General features: G+C 43.3%; 1 protein-coding gene across 3 annotated transcripts in view; it reads left to right on the top strand.

Annotated features, from left to right (window-relative positions):
* Window positions 1–13,375, top strand: part of LOC115151934 (protein NLRC5) — a 32,041-nt gene that overhangs the window by 8,867 nt on the left and 9,799 nt on the right. For 2 of the 3 annotated variants that reach the window (XR_003867392.1, XM_029696296.1), the window contains exons 2-25: window positions 2,484–2,802; window positions 3,429–3,509; window positions 3,769–5,491; window positions 5,591–5,674; window positions 5,788–5,871; window positions 6,037–6,120; window positions 6,255–6,344; window positions 6,616–6,666; window positions 6,906–6,935; window positions 7,029–7,112; window positions 7,229–7,312; window positions 7,435–7,524; window positions 7,953–8,027; window positions 8,131–8,214; window positions 8,338–8,421; window positions 8,541–8,630; window positions 8,786–8,833; window positions 8,973–9,011; window positions 9,841–9,924; window positions 10,135–10,218; window positions 10,339–10,428; window positions 10,905–10,988; window positions 11,270–11,353; window positions 11,581–11,670. Coding sequence is in view for 2 of the 3 variants with exons in the window: in XM_029696296.1 (XP_029552156.1) it covers window positions 2,487–2,802; window positions 3,429–3,509; window positions 3,769–5,491; window positions 5,591–5,674; window positions 5,788–5,871; window positions 6,037–6,120; window positions 6,255–6,344; window positions 6,616–6,666; window positions 6,906–6,935; window positions 7,029–7,112; window positions 7,229–7,312; window positions 7,435–7,524; window positions 7,953–8,027; window positions 8,131–8,214; window positions 8,338–8,421; window positions 8,541–8,630; window positions 8,786–8,833; window positions 8,973–9,011; window positions 9,841–9,924; window positions 10,135–10,218; window positions 10,339–10,428; window positions 10,905–10,988; window positions 11,270–11,353; window positions 11,581–11,670 (3,737 nt within the window). In the remaining variant the exon portion in view is untranslated. The remainder of the gene's footprint in view (window positions 1–2,483; window positions 2,803–3,428; window positions 3,510–3,768; window positions 5,492–5,590; window positions 5,675–5,787; window positions 5,872–6,036; window positions 6,121–6,254; window positions 6,345–6,615; window positions 6,667–6,905; window positions 6,936–7,028; window positions 7,113–7,228; window positions 7,313–7,434; window positions 7,525–7,952; window positions 8,028–8,130; window positions 8,215–8,337; window positions 8,422–8,540; window positions 8,631–8,785; window positions 8,834–8,972; window positions 9,012–9,840; window positions 9,925–10,134; window positions 10,219–10,338; window positions 10,429–10,904; window positions 10,989–11,269; window positions 11,354–11,580; window positions 11,671–13,375) is intronic. The other variant, XM_029696297.1, reaches the window with a different exon arrangement.

The raw sequence follows: 13,375 nt of genomic DNA, 5'->3' as shown, positions 1-13,375 counted from the left end.
GCCCACCACTTGTGTAAAGGTACAAACTGGAACCTTTCTGTGATGGGAGGGGTTCAATTTTGAACCTTTTTAATAATGAAGAGCTGGCAGCCTATCTGATTGGAGGCGTAGCTTTCAGATAGTTATTTTTGTAATTCCTGTTCATAATAGATTTTTTTTATTTATTTAACCAGGTAAGTTGACTGAGAACACATTCTCATATACAGCAACGACCTGGGGAATAGTTACAGTGGCTTGCGAAAGTATTCACCCCCGTTGGCATTTTTCCTATCATTGTCCTGCTGGAAGGTGAACCTCCGTCCCAGTCTCAAATCTCTGGAAGACTGAAACAGGTTTCCCTCAAGAATTTCCCCGTATTTAGCGCCATCCATCATTCCTTTAATTCGGACCAGTTTCCCAGTCCCTGCCGATGGAAAAACATCCCCACAGCATGATGCTGCCACCACCCTGCCTCACTGTAGGGATGGTCTTTTCGGGGTGATGAGAGGTGTTGGGTTTGCGCCAGACATAGCGTTTTCCTTGACGGTCAAAAAGCTAAATTTTTGTCTCATCTGATCAGAGTACCTTCTTCCATATGTTTGGGGAATCTCCCACATGCCTTTTGGCAAACACCAAACGTGTTTGCTTATTTTTTTCTTTATTAAGCAATGGCTTTTGTCTGGCCACTCTTCCATAAAGCCCAGCTCTGTGGAGTGTACAGCTTAAAGTGGTCCTATGGACAGATACCCCAATCTCCGCTGTTGAGCTTTGCAGCTCCTTCAGGGTTATCTATGATCTCTTTGTTGCCTCTCTGATTAATGCCCTCCTTGCCTGGTCCGTGAGTTTTGGTGGGCGGCCCTCTCTTGGCAGGTTTGTTGTGGTGCCATATTTTTTCCATTTTTTTATGGACTTAATGGTGCTCTGTGGGATGTTCATAGTTTCAGATTTTTTTTATAACCCAACCCTGATCTGTACTCCTCCACAACTTTGTCCCTGACCTGTTTGGAGAGCACCTTGGTCTTCATGGGCCTTTCAGAACAGGTGTATATATATACTGAGATCATGTGACAGATCATGTGACACTTAGATTGCACACAGGTGGACTTTATTTAACAAATTATGTGACCTCTGAAGCTAATTGGTTGCACCAAATCTTATTTAGGGGCTTCATAGCAAAGGGGGTGAATACATATGCACGCAACACTTTTCTGTTTTTTATTTTTTAGAATTCTTTGAAACAAGTCATTTTTTTCATTTCATTTCACCAATTTGGACTATTTTGTGTATGTCCATTACATGAAATCCAAATAAAAATCCATTTAAATTACAGGTTGTAAAGCAACAAAATAGGAAAAACTCCAAGGGGGATGAATACTTTTGCAAGGCACTGTACAGGGGGATGAATGAGCCAATTGTAAACTGGGGATGATTAGGTGGCCATGACAGTATAAATGCCAGATTGGGAATGTAGCCAGGACACCAGGGTTAACACCCCTACTCTTACGATAAGTGCCATGGGATCTTTAGTGCCCACAGAGAGTCAGGACACCCGTTTAAAGTCCAATTGGGGCGGCAGCGTAGCCTAGTGGTTAGAGCATTGGACTAGTAGCCAAAAGGTTGCAAGATCAAATCCCTGAGCCGACAAGGTACAAAAATCTGTTGTTCTGCCCCCGAACAAGGCAGTTAACCCACTGTTCCTAGGCTGTCATTGAAAATAAGAATTTGTTCTTAACTGACTTGCCTAGTTAAATAAATAGAACATCTGAAAGACAGCACCCTACACAGGGCAATGTCCACAATCACTGCCCTGGGGAATTGGGATATTTTTTTATAGACCTCCTACTAGCCCTCCATCACCAATTCCAGCAGCATCTGGTCTCCCATCCAGGGACTGATCAGGACCAACCCTACTTAGCTTCAGAAGCAGTGGGAGGCAGGGTGTTATGCCGCTGGCAAATCATGTTAAGTTTCTACACTGCAAATTAAAATGTTCCCTGAATATTTATGCATATTATATATAATAATATAATATTAATCCTATTAACATTTCTGATATACAGTAATAAAGTGTTAACAATTCCTACTTTCAGATTTGCATAGGCTCTTGAGGAACACATACACCTCTGTTAGCCTCACAAAAGCTCCAAAACTGTCAGTGTTTAACCATAACATGTGATGACAATACAACAGAACAGATGAACAGGAATGACATTTATGGAAGGCTAAGAAATATCTTAAAGCAATGCCTCTACTAAGCCACGCGTCCACTCCAGGGTTCCTCCACGAACCCATTGCTGCATTGAACCATTAAAGGTTCCTCCAATAACCCCTCAACTAACCAAAAGGGTTAAATAACCATTGAATAGGAATGGTTCCTTGAGAAACTCCAGGTGTTCCTTGAGGAACTGCTGGGTTCCTTGAGTCACCAATAATTCTAAGAGTGTAGGTGAAACGTAATCAAATTGAAGTTTCATTCATTCATTCATTTGCCTACGTTTGTACAGCTGATGGCAATGGAAGATGTAGAAGCAGAGGAAGATGTCCAGACTGTATTGACACAGGAGACACATGAGCTAGCAGACATTCTGAGCTATCAAGATGATGGCTTTCTCACCAGGTTCTATGAAATGATGGACATCACCTCGCGGCAGCGGCTAGTGCAACTTGCGAGCCACAGAGAGCGCATCCTGGGGTTGTTGAATTACTTCAGGACTGCAGAACCTGCTATTTGTCGGCAATTTCTTCAAATGGTTTGCATGCTCTGCGAGAACATGCCAATGCTTCTGGAATCACGGCTGATGTCTGTGGCCGGGTCTGTGACTAGTAAGTATTTATGTAATGTGCATGTGCCTGCCAATATTGACTATCCACAATACCCACATTATAGCCTAGTTATGCATTTATGGGGAAGATGTCAATATGAGTCAGGACAGGGTTTCCTTTCCATTTCCTTTCCATTTCAAATGTTAGATTTATTTGACACCTAATAATCAATAAACATCTACTGACAATACATTAACTAAGTGGATAGAGTTAGGCCTTTTCCTTATACCATTTATTGAAAGTTTGATTTGGCCTACATCAGCAAGTGAATCCCCAGGTAATCAATCAATCATCAAATTTTAGTGCAGCTGTTGTCTACCCTCTTATCAATTCTAATGTAAGGGGATATGAAGTGTTTCGTTGTTAGTGTAAGATGACACCTCTGTGTGATATTCATGCAGAAAATGTGTCAAAGGTCCAAAAGCAGATAACACTAAAAACAGCATTAAAATAGTTAGATGTATACTGTGTATGGAAGTGAAATAGTTGTTTTGTCTCAGACGTCACTTATTTTTCCACAAGAAGGATGTCTTATTCAATGCCGTTTAATCGAGGTGCTTTGTCTTTTCTTGGGTTTCCCCTATATTTCCATTATTGGTTTCTCTCCATTTTGTTATTCTTCTCAGAAGTTGTTGAAAACAACAGTCATACCCTGGTTGATGAGTATATGCCATCTCAACAGTGCTGTCTGAAACGCCCACGAATAGGTAAACACCAGTCTTTTCATGTCTCAGTAATATTTGTCATGGGGTTTGAATTGGAAAAGACTTGCATACTGTGTGAGCTAGCTCTGTTACTTGAAATTAGTCGTTCTCTCCATAGTATGAGTTGTTTCTAAATTAGTACACAGTCACTAATATATTTTTTAAACAAACTAATGAACATCTAAAAAACATATTGTCATGTTGTTGTGTTCAGGTCAGGAGTATGTTTAGTGTTAATTTATAAGATGTTCTTTGTATCCAGACCGCATAGAAAGTTACAAGGCTGCTGTGAGGAGATGTCTACTGCAGAGGTGGGAGAGGGTGATGCAGGGTGTGGTGAAGGTTTCTCTGGAAGAGGCCTGGGTAAGTCTGCGCCACAAATCCTTGGTTAGACCAAGAGAGAGGGCTGATCGACGGCTGAGCCCACCAGAGCTCCAGGAGGGGGCTGTGGAAGACAGGGTGACCGTTGACTCCCTCCTGGGTTCAGAAGCCCGGGTCACATTGCTGTTGGGCCAGGCAGGGGCAGGGAAGACGCTACTAATGCACTGCCTTGGACAGCGCTGGGCTCAGGATGCCTTCCCCTCCTTTCACCTACTGGTCCTGCTAGAGTTCCGCCAGCTCAATCTCGTGGCTCGGCCGCTGTCTCTGAAAGAGCTGCTCTTTCGCTTCTTCCTCCCACCAGAGGGTGGGGAGGAGGAGGGTGCTGCTGTTCTTGACTTCATCCTCCACAACCCTGAGAAAATATGCTGGATCTTTGATGGCTACGATGAGTTTCACACTAAAATCACCCACTCAGGGAGTCTGAGCAGCCCATTCGACCCACAGTGCCCTCTACCCATGGCAGAGCTGATATCAGGGCTGTGCAGTTGCAGGATCCTCCCAGGATGCACCCTATTGATTACCTGCAGGCCTCGGGATGTGACAGATTTGGAGAGCTCTGTGGACTGCATTGGGGAGCTGCTAGGCTTCAATTGGCGCAGTGTGAAAGAATATGCTGAACAGTACTTCCAGGACAAGGATCTGGATCTAAAGGAGAAGGTAGTCACTCACCTACTGGCCAACCATCACCTACTCACCATGTGTTACCTGCCAGCTCTCTGCCATACCTGCTGTGTGTGCTTGGATCACATATTCTCCAGAGGTGGGTCTCAGTCCCAGGCTTTGCCCCAACTGCCAACCACCCTCACCCAGGTCTACCTCCAAATCCTCTGTGCATCTCTGAGCCGATGCCCATGGAGGGTCACGCCCTTGTTGCAGAGTCACAGGGTAGAGGTCACACAGCTGAGCTGCATGGCCATGAAGGGTCTGGAGGACAGCAGGATCGTGTTTCTCTCTGAGGAGGTTCCACCAGACCTGTTGGACTTCGTCACCAAGGCTGGTCTCCTCTCACAGGTTGACCTGACCCATGAGGATGGGTCTAAAGGCCAGGGTTACACGTTCATGCACCTCACCATGCAAGAGTTTATGGGTGCTCTACATATCATGACCAGCAAGGACATCACAGAGGCCCAGCTTAGGAAGAAGTTTAACCTCAAGACCCGCTGGACCACAAAATCAGACCCCAAGACGGTCTTCACTGATTCCCTCCACCTCTATGTGTGTGGGCTTGCTGCCCCAGCCTGCTCTCCTTACCTGTTCCAGCTGGTTGTGGGAGCAGGGGCTGTGAGGTGGGTAAAGAAACGCCAGGCTCTGGTTCTCAAATTGCTCCGGAGTCTGGCAGTGAGCACCAACCTGACTGGGCCCAAGGTAGTGGAGCTGTGCCACTGTATCCAGGAGACCCAGGATGCACAGCTGGCCAGGGAGGTGGTGGGGTCACGATCATGCTTTGAGCTAAGGAACATCACGTTGAACCCTGTAGATCTGGATTCCCTGGCCTTTGTTGTATCGTCTGCTGGAGTGGGAATGGGGCTGGACTTTGGAGCTTGTTCTATGGAACTAGAGTGTCTAGATATTCTACCCAGCTGCCAGCACATCGACTACCTAATGTGAATTCATGACTCATTTATACACTGTGTACTAAACAATAATAATCCTGCATGAAACTACATTTAATTTTTCTTCTCTTTTTTTTAACAATCCCTCAGTTTTCGAAGCCGCAAGTATGATGACAGATTTGCAGATAAACTGTCTAGCATCCTCCCCAGACTACCAACCCTGAAAAGATTTGAGTGAGTCCTTCTTAACTGGGTAACTCAGTTTTGAAAGGACCAACTTTCAAAGTTGTTTTGTTTGTGTGTGAATGTCTAAGTGTGATGTGAATAATTCTGCTTCTCTTCCCCAGGTTTATCTGTGGTAGTCTCACTGATGTGGGAGCTGCCAAACTGGCCAGAGCCCTGGAGAGCTGTCCACAGATCACGGAGCTCAAGTAAATGATTATTCACTTACCATAACAACCAAAGATTATTACCATGACTTTAAGATTTTATGACCCTTTTATCAAGAACTAACCAAACTTGGTTAAAGATACAGTACCACTTTTGCCATGGTACAGTTGATCTGATACTGTACTGAACAGTTGTCTGTTTGACAGCTTCAGTGACAACAGCCTGACCGACAGAGGCGTCGGGGAGATCGCCGACCTCATTCCAAAGCTGCCCAGTCTAGCCTCTATCTTGTGAGTGTGTTGTTTCCTCGACTGGGTCATATGTGTTGAACCTAGCCCTTCATGTTTATTAAGTGTAGCTTATTTCTATATTTGAGCAAGCTTGCACTTCTGTTACGAAGCCTGTGTGTGTTGTATGTTTCCAGGCTGGGGAAGAATGGCTGCTCTCTGGAGATTATCTACACCCTTCTAGAGAAGATGACTTCCTGCCCCTCCATCCAGGAAGTCTATACTGAGTATGTTTTTAGACTTGACAATACCCACTGGGCACAGACGTCAATTCAACGTTTATTCCACATTGGTTAAACGTAATTTCATTGAAATGACGTGGAAACAACATTGATTCAACCAGTGTATGCCCAGTGGGTGGAGACTTCATGTGTTCACAAATAGAACCTCTAGTTAACTGACTGCAGTTCTGAGAAGAAATGTGCATACTTTATCAAAACTGAAGAAATATTATTGGGTAGTATATACCGGTAAACTATGTTTTATCTCTCTTTGCAGTGGAATGAAGGACATCAACGTCCTGTTTTTCCCAAGCTCAGACATAAAAGGGTGAGTTTTGTGTTTTAGAGAAGGGAAATAAAAGAATGTGCAACTTTCATTTATTTTTTCAGTGTTTGGCGTACCAACAGGCCCATGCAAATCAAGCTAATGTTTCATGTTCTTGTTGAAAGAATGTCGCTTTTGTTTCATTGTTTTATCTATACCACATAGTGAAATCTACTGTACTGTATCAATCACCCTTTCTCTGATTCTCTGATCCATTTTTCTCCCTTTCTATTTGTCTCAAGTTCTAAGAAAAACATTGGACTGACTGTCAGGTATGATATTCTCCGTTTGGTTCTTATAAAGAGCTTTTGAATACCAGGAGTAACATTGCTGTTGTTTCTTCCCTCTCTTTATGTGTCATACAGCCTATTAAACTGCAGTTTGAGTACTGATCAGATGACTAGACTGTGTCAGTTGCTAGCGAGAAGTCCTGGCCTCACTCTCCTAGAGTAAGTAAAAATGTACCCAGTGTTCTTGAGCAAGTCACATCACACTGTGGGTAAGGACACTAAATATGTCAAGAGAATCTGACTTTCTGTTTGGTGTTATGTTGTGACCCCTGTAGTCTGTCAGGAGGCCACATGAAGGCTGGTACTCTCAAGGCCCTGACTGACTCTCTACAGAAGCTGAACGTCTCCAAACAGATTGTGTAAGACTGATCTTTTATTTGAAGTTTTAGACTTTTGATAAATTCATGATCTTGTGCCTGTCCCGTATTATGTTTGAAAGTAGTTATGCAGCCTAATACGTTTATTGTCTGTGTCTTGACAGTCTGAATGACAGCCACATATCTGTTGATGGGCTGATGATTCTGACCAGTTTCCTGTCTGTATGTCCTGATGTGGTTCAAGTGGACATCAGGTATGTTGTGCAAAACACCCTGCATAACACCCTTTATTTTCTTAGATAAAGCCAGTATAGACAGCACCCTTTCTGTGTGCGTAAACTGCAACCAGACTAAAACCACCATACTACCCCATCACTTCCTGGTGGCTTCACTATTCAGAGGGTGTCTCCTCTGTCAAGGGGTTTGCTGTAGGCCCAAACCAGACATTATAAACATGTTAATAATTATGATACTACTGTGGTCCCTATTATACAACTATTTAAATGTCCTGTAAATTCCTCTCAGACCCTTCCCACTGGGCTCAAACGTCAATTCAATGTCTATTACGTTGGTTCAACGTAATTTCATTGAAATGACATAGAAACAACATTGATTCAACCAGTGTGTGCCCAGTGGGTTACCACTCACTGTTGTGCATTTTTCCCATACATCCCCATGACAGGCTGCAAGACCCTGTTCGTGTGTCCATGCTTTTTTCTAGGGGGATAGAGAAACACAAGATTTCTAAGAGACTTTGGTATGTACAATATTTACTAATGATGTGGAGAATGTTTTGTACTGTAAGTGGTATGACATTATCTCTGCTTTTCATCGTCTTTTTCCATGGTCCCTGTGTGCAGTCTGACGGGCTGTGCTCTTCGTCCCCCTCACTTGGACCGTCTGTGTGAGAATCTGAGGGACTGCTCTGCTCTGACTATGCTGGAGTAAGTGTGCTCAGGGAGAGGCTTTGGAGTGTGAAATAGCAATAAGGATAATTGTTGGTATGCACATATACAAGGATCTGTTTGTTTCTGTTTATTACCCCCCCCCCCCAACACCTTTGTCAGTATTTCCAACAATGCTTTGGAAAACAAAGGTCTGAAGAAGTTGTTGGACCTCTTGCCTCAGCTTAGCAACATACAGGAAATCAAGTAAGAATGTCTATTGCAACTCAAATGTATTTTCCTTTTCTTCCTTTTTTGTCATTTTTTTTCCCTTCAAAGCTTTTTTTCTGACCAGGGAGTTTCTGTATACCCTCATGTTGTTTTAGTGTCAGTGAGAATGCAGTCAGCATGGAAGGAGTGGTGCAGCTAGCTGGAACCCTGTGCTCACACAGGAACATGAGTGAAGTGAATATCAGGTATTCACATCCCATTACTGTCTTATACAGACCAACACATTTGTAAACAAACACACATGCTTGAAACCGGCATGGTAGAAAGTGTTTGAATTCATGTCTAGTAATATGTTTGCATTTGTGATGATTATTAACTATAAAAGTGTTATATTTATCAGTCATGGGGGGAATAAGAAGCTGATTCTGAAATTCCTCTCCAGTAAAAGGTAATAGAGCAACAGACTAATAGCAATATACTGTATAATAACACCTCTTTCTGACGATGTTGCTTTCAAAATACCAATTCTGTGACTCAGTAAGATGTTGTAGTCCTAATAACAGTTCACTGAATCTCTGTCATTTCAGAATACAATCAGCAGGATTGGAACAGTGTAAGAAACTCAGGTAGGACACAGAGCAATATGTAACTTTTTGGGCGACCCGACCAAATTCACGTAGAAATGTGAGTTATAGATCTGTCATTCTCAATTAGAGCTTTCGGTGGCGTGAATGCATGGTGCAAAAAGCCACAACATTCATTACTGGAGTTCTGCGTGGTTAAGATAAAATCATGCATCAAATTATCTTGAGTACCTGTATCGGTCCTGTGGGTGGGTGGTTGGGTGGGTGCAACTGTTCTGTGGGGGAGGGGTGGGTGGGTGTAGTGGTCCTGTGGGGAGGCTACTAAGCTTTACACTTTTTCTCTTGTAGTTGTTCTGCATCTTATTGAATGTGTGAGTGGGCGGGGCTCGGTCTGAGGGAGGAAGGGAGGGGGTAGGGGACGGGGTGAGGGTTAAGGTCTAGCATCCTGCTCTTTTCTTTTTTGTTTAAGTTCCTCTGTCAATATAAATTAAATGAAATAAAAATGTTATCACAAAAAAATTTACCTATCATTCTCATCGAAAGCAAGTCAAAGAAGTGGTAGATCTGTTCTATGTGCTCTATTTCTATGCTTCCCGTGTTTAAGTTTAGTTTTTGTGCCTTTTACTTTCGGTTTTGTACACCAACTTCAAACAGCTGAAAATACAATATTTTGGGTTATGGAAAATATATTTCACAGAGGTTTAGATGGTACAATGATTCTCTACACTATACTTGCTTGTTTTGTCACATAAACTGAAATTAGACAAACTATTAGCGTTTTAGCAACCAGGAACCATAGTGCATCTTTAACTGAATTTATGTCCCATTCAGTTAACCCTGAAATATAATCCCAAACATGTTTTTGTTTTAGTCTAACTCACAGTGATATCCATCCCACTGACATGAACAAGCTGTGTAGAAGACTGGTACAGTGTCCCGGCCTAGTGGAGCTAGAGTGAGTTCTACTGTTACCTCTAGCTCTGTCAGTGTTCTGTCTCTGTCTTTCAGGGTTTACTACAGTATCCGGGGCTTTGTTCTCTTCTCTCTTTATTTCTTACCAGGTTATATGTTTTCCTCCTTCCCAATTCTCTGAAAATATTCTGCCTGTTGTCTGTTGTAGTTCTTTTCTCAGCAGTCTTCTAACATAATATTGTGATATTATCAGTTTCTCCCATGGATCCCTGAAAGATGATGCTATTGAAAAACTATTGAAGATCCTGCCTAAGATGAAATCTCTTCAGTTGCTTAAGTAAGAACGCTTCACCCTCCTCAGTAATGATAATCTCAGGGTCACAACACTGGTAAAGTTAGAAAGTGAATTATATTAATTTCTCATCATTCTCCTTCGCCTCCCCCCTGCCTCCCACAGTATGAGCCATGTCCAGATGTCTACAGATGGAGCATTGTTATTGGTCAAATCTCTGATAGACTGCCAACGTGTCAGAGCTGTGGAACTCCGGTATGTACGACTCAGGATGCTCAGGTCATCGTTCATTCACGTGGCTCATCCATTTTCTTTTATATATAAAACAAAATGTCTATATATATATATATATATATATATATATATATATCTCTGCTTATGCTGTTCCCACATAGAAATGCCATATTACATTACATGTTATATTACATTACAGAAATTAGGTTGTAGGTTAATTAACCGTTTTTTTTAAAATCGGTCATATTTTATATAGAGTTCTTTCAAGACCAGACCAGATAACCTCTGTGATCTACATGAGTTGTGGTCTACAACTTTCTCTCCTCTCTGTAACCTGGTTTAACCCTGACCTCATGTCTCTGTCTGTCTGTCTGTCTGTCTGTCTGTCTGTCTGTCTGTCTGTCTGTCTGTCTGTCTGTCTGTCTGTCTGTCTGTCTGTCTGTCTGTCTGTCTGTCTGTCTGTCTGTCTGTCTGTCTGTCTGTCTGTCTGTCTGCAGACTCTCTCAGTACACACTGAGCAGTGGGGATGTGGAGAAACTCTCTGGGATCCTGGAGCAGTGTCCTCATCTGTCTGACCTGGAGTGAGTGCCTGTGTCCCATCTCCTCAAACACATCCCTGTTCCTGGGTCACACTGCCCACATTTTAGCAAAAAGAACAGTGTTTATAAATTATGATGTACTCACAACTACTGCACTGTATTCACATAAATACTTTACACTACTAGTGTATATGCCTTCGTCAATGATCAAACGGTGTTTTCCCTTGCTGAAAATTAGGGTTACAGTATCTGGCTGTTTTTCAACACATTTTCTACCAACTTTTCTCGTTATGGATATTAACCCATTCTTTTAAACGGGGCAGTTTATCCAGTAACCTTCTAAGAGACGAGGGAGTGAAGAGATTTGTGGATTCTCTGCCAAGGCTGCGGATTGCTAGCTCAGTGAAGTAAGACTCATTACAATGGCCTATCTTCCTTCAGTCCGTACAGTGAAATCCATTACGGCTAGCGCTGTCCTGGTTCACCAAAATAAACGTCAATTTACATCCTCTGATTAGCCCCTAAACAAACCTTATACAATACTGTTTTATCAGTGGAAGCAGATGCATCTGTTCTATCTTTGTGGGGGTTAGTTGTGCTTTCTTGTACAGCTCTGTTCTGTTTCTATCTGCAGTCTCGATGATAACAGACTCACTCAGGTGGGGGCTCTCTACATTCTGAACACAGTGACGACCTGTGAAAAAGTGGTTGAAGTGGAAGTCAGGTAAAATCTGTTGAACAATGCCATATTGGCAAAGTTAACATTTACTTGTCTAGAACCCCCATATAGCAGTGTTCCCCAATAGGAGGTCCGCGGGCCAAATTCGACCCACAGGTGATTTTATTTGTCTGAAGACTGTAAAATCACCAGGAAATCAGCTCAAAGTGATTTTAATTTAGGAAATCTGTTACAAATTATTCCGACGCATAAATAGAGGCATATGTGATTGTATCCCTATGTAATCAAGGTTTGAAATTATTCCGTTTTTGTCAAATACTATATCTGTTTGAGATGCTGGTACTAAGACTGCACTCAACGAGCTGTATAAGGCCATAAGCAACAAGAAAATGCTCATCCAGAGGTGGTGCTCCTAGTGGCCGGGGACTTTAATGCAGGGAAACTTGAATCCGTTTTACCTCATTTCTACCAGAATGTTAAATGTGCGACCAAAGGAAAAAAAAACTCCAGACCACCTTTACTCCACACACAGAGATGCGTACAAAGCTCTCCCTCGCCCTCCATTTGGAAAATCTGACCATAACTCTATCCTCCTGACTCCTGCTTACGAGCAAAAACTAAAGCAAAAAGTACCAGTGACTCGCTCAATAAGGAAGTGGTCAGATGAAGCAGATGCTAAGCTACAGGACTGTTTTGCTAGAACAGACTGGAATATGTTCCGGGATTCTTCCGAGGGCATTGAGGAGTACACCACATGAGTCACTGGCTTCATCAATAAGTGCATCGATGACGTCATCCTCACAGTGACCGTACATACATACCCCAACCAGAAGCCATGGATTACAGGCAGCATCCGCATTGAGCTAAAGGGTAGAGCTACCGCTTTCAAGAAGCAGGACTCTAACCCGGATGCTTATAAGAAATCCCGCTATGCCCTCAGACAAACCCTCAAACAGGCAAAGCGTCAATACAGGACTAAGATTGAATCGTACCACACCGGCTCCGAAGCTCGTCGGATGTGGCAGGGATTGCAAACTATTATGGACTACAAAGGGAAGCACAGCCGCGAGCTGCCCAGTGACATGAGCCTACCTGGAAAAAAGGAACACCTACATGAGAATACTATTCATTGACTACAGCTCAGAGTTCAACACCATAGCGCCCGCAAAGCTCATCACTAAGCTAAGGACTCTGGGACTGAACACCTCCCTCTGCAACTGAATTGTGGACTGCCTGACTGGCTACCCCCAGGGGGTAAGGGTAGGTAACACCACATCTGCCACGCTGATCCTCAACACGGGGGCCCCTCAGGGGTGCATGCTCAGTCCATTCCTGTACTCCCTGTTCACTGCATGGCCAAGCACAACTCCAACACCATCATTACGTTTGCAGACGACACAATAGTGGTAGGCCTGATCACCGACAACGATGAGACAGCCTGTAGGGAGTAGGTCAGAGACCTAGCAGCGTGGTGCCAGGCCAACAACCTCTCTCTCAACGTGATCAAGACAAAGGTGATGATTGTGGACTACGGGGCTGTAGTGGATCAGATTGAGCGCTTCAAGTTCCTTGGTGTCCACATCACCAACAAACTATCATGGTCCAAACACACCAAGACAGTTGTGAAGAGGGCACGACAACTCCTATTCCCCCTCAGGAGACTTAAATGATTTGGCATGGGTCCTCAGATCCTCAAAAAGTTCTACAGCTGCACCATCGAGAGCATCCTGACTGGTTGCATCACCGCCTG

The sequence above is a fragment of the Salmo trutta genome, chromosome 17 (assembly GCF_901001165.1).
Source record: "Salmo trutta chromosome 17, fSalTru1.1, whole genome shotgun sequence".
NCBI lineage: Eukaryota > Metazoa > Chordata > Actinopteri > Salmoniformes > Salmonidae > Salmo > Salmo trutta.
The sequence above is the reverse complement of the archived record's forward strand: the minus strand, read 5'-3'. Positions and strand labels throughout refer to the sequence as shown.